This window comes from Haplochromis burtoni, unplaced genomic scaffold, assembly GCF_018398535.1.
Source record: "Haplochromis burtoni strain Fernald_Lab_line unplaced genomic scaffold, NCSU_Asbu1 Contig_428, whole genome shotgun sequence".
Taxonomy (NCBI): Eukaryota; Metazoa; Chordata; class Actinopteri; order Cichliformes; family Cichlidae; genus Haplochromis; species Haplochromis burtoni.
This window is the reverse complement of record NW_024582789.1, coordinates 254,576-260,575: the sequence shown is the minus strand read 5'-3', so window position 1 is coordinate 260,575 and position 6,000 is coordinate 254,576. Positions and strand designations below refer to the sequence as shown.

The following is a 6,000-nucleotide window of genomic DNA, read 5'->3' as shown; positions in this document are numbered from 1 at the left end:
TCAGAAGAGCCCGCAGAGGTGAGGGAGAGATCGAGGAGGGAGGGGGGCGGCCTCTGTGCTCCTATTTGGCGTTAGCGGTTCCCAGGTCCATCAGTAGTCTGTCCCGCCGGACCGAAGTGAGGGAGAGGGAAGGTCCGGCGGAGGTCAGATCGAGGTCAGAGTTGACGGGAGGAGGAAGAAAAGAAGGAGGCGGAGGAGAAAGAGGAGGTCACAGAGCGGTGGAAGTGATCTTCTTCAACCCCCGCCGCTGGGCCAGAGTGGAGCAGCCCACAGGCTCTAGGACCGGGGGGACATTCCTGTTAAGGGCAGAGTAGGTGGCCGCCATCGCACCCTGTAGGAGGAGCCAGAATACAAATCGATTAATCAATCAACCACTGACGGATGATGGAGATGGATGGATGGATGGATGGATGGTTACCTTGACGAGGAGTGGTGCGTCCTGTCTGTTGAGGGTGTATTTGGGTAGCTGGTCTCTGTGCGTCACCCACGGGTGTCTGAGGACCTGCCCCGCTGTCAGCCGCTGGTGGGGGTCGACATGCAGCATCTTAGACACCAGGTCCTAAAGGGTCAGAGGTTACAACTGAACTCAGGGTCACCGTGGCGATCACAGAGAGACGGTGAGCGGCTCACTTCAATCGGAGCTACTTTTCTGTGTGTTTGTTAGGAAACAGGCCTCACCTTAGCTTCAGTTGAGACAGAGTTCCAGTATCCTCCGCTGAGAGAGAACTTCCCGCTGCCGATCCGAGCCAAAATTTCCTCCGGGGTGTCCTCTGGACCGTTAGCAAATGGAGTGAAACTGGAAGGACAGAGCAAAGAGGCTGATATGCAGGAAGTGTAAGACCTGCAAACAGGCACCAAAACTATGACAGAACAGGCATTAACTTCACACAGACAGTGTAAACACATCAATTATTTCAATGTGAGATCATCACTCGTTGCCTTGACGACATTTGTTTCATAAGGAATTTCATTTTGCCTTCTCAGTGAGTCCTTTCAGACCGCGGCTCATCAGGAAATACCACCAGCTCACCATCAACCAGCTGTGGTTAGCAAACCGCCTGATGACCATGAACCATCATTGTTGGCCTTTCTTTTACTTTTTGTAACAAAGAAGCATCTTTGACAAACTGATGTCAGGTAAAGAAAAAGTAAGAAGTTTCAATGTTAAATTAAGTTTCTTAGAAGCGAAGAGTAAAGTCTCTGTTACCCTGTTAGCATCGTGTAGAGCAGGACTCCGAGACTCCAGATGTCACAGGCTGCGTCATAACCCTGCTTCTTCAACACCTGCCAGGAACAGAAAACACCAGCTTCAAGCAAAAGTAACGTCCTGCCTTCTCCTTTCTCTGCAACAAAAAGAGCGTCAGCACCCTCCAAATGATCAAGATTACACCTCTCACACATATATTTATATTCCCTACACTTGGCAGCTGTGTAATCAGGGCTGTCTGAACATGCTTTGTCTCTGAAGGACTGTTTGGTTCAGGCTTAGTTACACAGCGATGACGCACAGGTGCAAACAGGTGCAAACAGGTGCAAACAGGTGCAAACAGGTGCAAACAGGTGCAAACAGGTGCAAACAGGTGCAAACAGGTGCAAACAGGTGCAGACAGCAAAAGAATCACTGTTAAGTGTTTATATGGAGAGTCGTGTAAAAAAAATGGAAGAAGCCGTCAAAAGAATCTATTTGATCTCATTAATTTTATGGAGCAGGAAGCTAGCTAACAAATATTTTATACACTGTGGATCTTGCATGTCGTCATGTGACGTCCAGACTTCCTGAACCACAAAACAACCTGAGTATTTTGGATTCAGCGCGTCTTCTTCTGCTCGTTTAATCTGACGACCTTCTTGATGCTAAATTGTGAAGCATTTGAGTTTTTGTTAAAGGGCGCCTCCGTGATGACACGGTGAATTTCGATGTTTCGCTACAGCAGAAGAAGTTTGACCAAACCTGTGACGAGAGTCCAGGCGCCTTCGTGCCAATACTGACTGAGAGACACAGCGCCACCTGGTGGCAACAGGAAATCAGCATTTTGCAGCATTTGCATTGTCCATCAGTATTTTGATGACTGAGTGTCAGTATTTCAGCTTTAATCGCAAAACTCTGATACTGTGACAGCTCTAAGAGTTGTGCACAGGTGATTATTCCTCAGGTAAACAGGGTTTCAGTAGCCTGATTTAAGTCTGATAAATATTTAGAGATCTTTCAGTTGAACAGTGTCAGCAGAAACAGATATTCGGATATATTTAAGACTTTTTAGTTAATTTGTCAGACAGATCTCGTTGGCTGGCTGTATGGTGTTTTTTCTTAACAGTTAGTGAACAACAGCTGACTGTGAGGAAGACGCAGGAGTGTCAAAACATTAGTCTGTTCACACAACCGAAGGCTGTGAATTAATCAGCGTGCTCCGGTCCCGTCTGTCCTCGGAAAGTTTGCTGTCCTCGAGCTGAGGGGCACCTGACGGAGCTGCACTTTGATGGGAGACTTTTGACTTTTCTTTTGTTCAACGTTTGTTTTAAATGTGTTAAATAACGGCATCAGACAAAATATGGGAAGGAATTCTGAACCTCACGAAAGTGAAAGTTTAAGTAAAAAGATGCTAAAATGGCAAATCTGTGGTGTCCTACAGAGCACGCACGATGATGACAGGAAATAAAGCAAAATGGTGAAAAAATAAAGGAAGGAGGAACCCCGACGTACCTCGGGGGCGACGAAGTTGGCGGTGTAACACGGCGTCATGAGCAGGCCGTTCTCCGCTCTCAGCTGCTTGGCGAAGCCAAAGTCGCAGATCCTGATGGACTCGGCGTTCCCGCTCTCGTCCATACTGGAGCTTAGGCTGTGTGCTTCCTCCTGGTGTTGACGCGGTGTATCTGTACTGATGGTTTGGTGGTCTCATGCTCTTACCAACTGCAAACCCAGCAGGCGACCAGAGTCACGGAGTGTGCTGATTCTGTGACACATCTACTTCTCTCTCTTCGTTGTCACCTTGAATCGCATGGTCTGCTGGATCGTCTAGGTGCTATTATACAATTTGACTAAACCTACTGAAGACATGGACAGAATGAGCTTTCTTCGACCGACCAATCGAGACAGATTAGTTAGTCCCGTAGTGTCCATTCTATTACTTTACTGACATGTCTTTATTCTGTACACTTTTTGATTGTTGCATGATGGAAAAATGGGCTTATTTCATATTTAAATCAGTTTCTTCTGTCGTGCAGTGGACACTGCACGCTCGTATGTTAGCAGCTTGTCACGGCCTGCTTCAGCCTCCTCTTTAGCTCTAACGGGGCTTTAATTTACTGGATTAACATCATTTTGTATCAAATGGGACTTAAAGTGACCAAGTCCCAACTCATAAAGAACCTTTTTAACTTGACACAGCGGCTCTCATCTGTCACAGCCGAACAGCAGCACATCTCCACAGAAAGACGAGCTCGAACATTTCGTGTCCATCTCTTTGTTTTACCGCTGCTCCTAAAGGCCTCTGGAGAAACGCACCCCTTGCACATGCAGGTACTCCACGGTCTTGGTGATGGTGTAGAGAACAGCGCTGGCTTCCCGCTCAGAGAAAAACTTCTGACGGAGGATTTTGTCCAGCAGCTCGCCTCCCTTCATCAGCTCCGTCACCAGGAACACCGACCGGCCGTCGTCATACACCTACGACACGAAAATAAACCGACCCACACGTAAGTCGGCAGCGATTTAGTCACAGAAATCGCCTGTGAATTGATTTATTCAGCTCTTAAAATTAAAAGCAAAAACAAAAATGCGGAACTAGACGTTTATAAGTGCCTCCAACACCTGCTGCAGAATCACCGGCATGCAGGTGTTCACTGCTGTTTCAAGTGGAAAACCATCAATTTAGATGAAACCATCATTAGTTACTGGATCAAATGCAAGCGGGGGCATTTTCACCCAGCAGCAGCAGCATCATCAGGACGATATTTTTAACTCTAATTAGCAGTGAGTCACAGAAAAAATGAAATCATTAGCATCACAGCAAGCAAATTATTATTTTTGTTTGTCCGACAGCGACTTGGAAAAGCTCGCCGGATATTCAGGTCGAGCCCAGAGGTGGGAAAGTGACCTGGATGAGTCACGCGGCAGCTTCACTCCATGTTAACACAGGCTGAGGGTGATTTTCACAATAAGAGTTTAAAGTTAAACTCTTGTACTTAACCTGTGCAACTTTAACCAAGATGTTCACCAGCAGGGGGCAGCATGTCCTAACAGCTTACAGGTCACTCACTGCTCCACCTTCTGGTACAAACTGGCATTGCATGAACTTACAGCCCAGCCTAGATTCATTACAGGTGTTTCTTCACATCTGCTGATTGCGTAAAGAAATCCTGCACGGCTTCAAACTATCCTTGAACACAGGAGGAAACACTGAGCACCTTTAAGTCATCGTTGGTGTCACGATAACAGCAACACTGATGCTTTGTGTTCCTATAACTGATGTGACGTGGTTCTTTAAGTATGAAACAATATATTTATAAATATGTCAGGATAGGGCTTGATGGGGGAGCTGCACTTGTTAAATAACGTTAAATAAGAAAATAACCATGAGACTGAAGAGCCTGGTTAAGTTTAGCAGCAGATTTAGAGCAATTCAAAACTCTGCTGGGAGTGACTCACGTCTTTGAGGGTGATGATGTTGGGGTGCTGCCCGTATCTCAGCAGGATCTCCACCTCCTCCGTCGGGTCTCTCTTGGACTTGTTGATAATCTGCCACAGAGACAGTGCTTTGAATATAAAGTGTTTTTATTGAAAGTTTTTTAAAGTTTAAGATCTTTTAAATCCCACAGGCTGACACAAAGTTTCAGCAGGATTGTGGAGTCCTGTGAAAAACCGAGGACGCCCGCACCGAGGAAAGGAAATAAGAGAGGAAGCAGCAGGCAGGTGCTCGATCATCAGCAATATAAAAGCAGGAACTTTGGCAGGTGTCAGGCTGGCTTTTCTACTCTAGTCTGATCAACATCAAATTGGATCATGCAACAGCACGATGATCCCAGGCATCCAGACAGCTGTGCATACACGCATGTCTGCAAAGCTCAATGAACTGAAGCAGTGCTGCAGAGAAGAGTGGGCTATGTTCCTCCACAGCCATGATTTCTGTCATACAGAAAAATGTGCTTCAAGTTATTGCTGCTTTTACAAGCCACTGAATTATGGAGCGTACTTAGTTTTTACAGGACTGGATGACAACGGTTTCTACTTAGATAATGCATCACTTATCGTGGCATTAAATCAGAAAAACAGTGTCAATTATGTTAATTTATTCACATTTTTGACAAATATGCAGATTATCACCAACAGCAACAGTATTTGAATATCCTGCAATGTCTCCAAACCAGCAGCACAACAAAATCTGAAGCCAACTTTTAGTTTGGAGCTCAGATCTGTTACGTCCTCGTAATTTACTCTCGTTTTTCAAACGAGCAGCGTTTGTATAATTACCGGACATTTTAAGCTGTTTCAAACTAATTTACGCCATAAATGTCAACAATACCGACACAGTAAACTGTGAGCGTCAGAGACGGCAAACGGAACGAAACTAAAACAGCTAAAAGCTCAACCACGTTCACATGGTCATAGAAATATGAAGAATCGATAAATATCTGCACATCTGTGATGGAAATCATCTTTCAGAACGTTTCAGTACATCATCAGCTTCTTTCCAGAAACCTGCCGTCACCCTGCGTGCATTAAAAACACAAAAGCAGATGTTGAGCTGCTGTGCGCGTTCACCTTCACTGCGTACTCCATGCCGGTTCCTTTGTGTATGCAGCGCTTGCAGATGGAGTAGGAGCCGACGCCGATGTCCTCTTTGATCTCGTAGGCGTCTGCGAACTGGGACGTGCTTCTGTGAAGTTGCTGCACATGAAAAAAATGTAAACAGATGTGAGTCCTCATGACCAACGACTCGGACCTGATTGAGACTTCTGCCCCACGGCGGCGGCGGCGGCACTCGTGCTCATGCTGTGCGTTACGCG

The 6,000-nt window shown here is 46.0% G+C and overlaps 1 protein-coding gene across 1 annotated transcript in view; it reads right to left on the bottom strand.

Moving 5' to 3' along the window:
* Positions 1-6: 6 nt before the first annotated feature.
* The window catches only part of rps6ka3b (ribosomal protein S6 kinase, polypeptide 3b), a 29,580-nt gene continuing 23,586 nt past the window's right edge, over positions 7-6,000 (bottom strand). Inside the window, exons 14-21 of the mRNA XM_042213231.1 lie at positions 5,756-5,881; positions 4,643-4,732; positions 3,487-3,661; positions 2,702-2,871; positions 1,208-1,284; positions 679-796; positions 419-559; positions 7-331 (exon numbers count right to left, since the gene is read on the bottom strand). Of these exons, the coding sequence (XP_042069165.1) occupies positions 209-331; positions 419-559; positions 679-796; positions 1,208-1,284; positions 2,702-2,871; positions 3,487-3,661; positions 4,643-4,732; positions 5,756-5,881 (1,020 nt within the window). The 3' untranslated portion in view covers positions 7-208. The remainder of the gene's footprint in view (positions 332-418; positions 560-678; positions 797-1,207; positions 1,285-2,701; positions 2,872-3,486; positions 3,662-4,642; positions 4,733-5,755; positions 5,882-6,000) is intronic.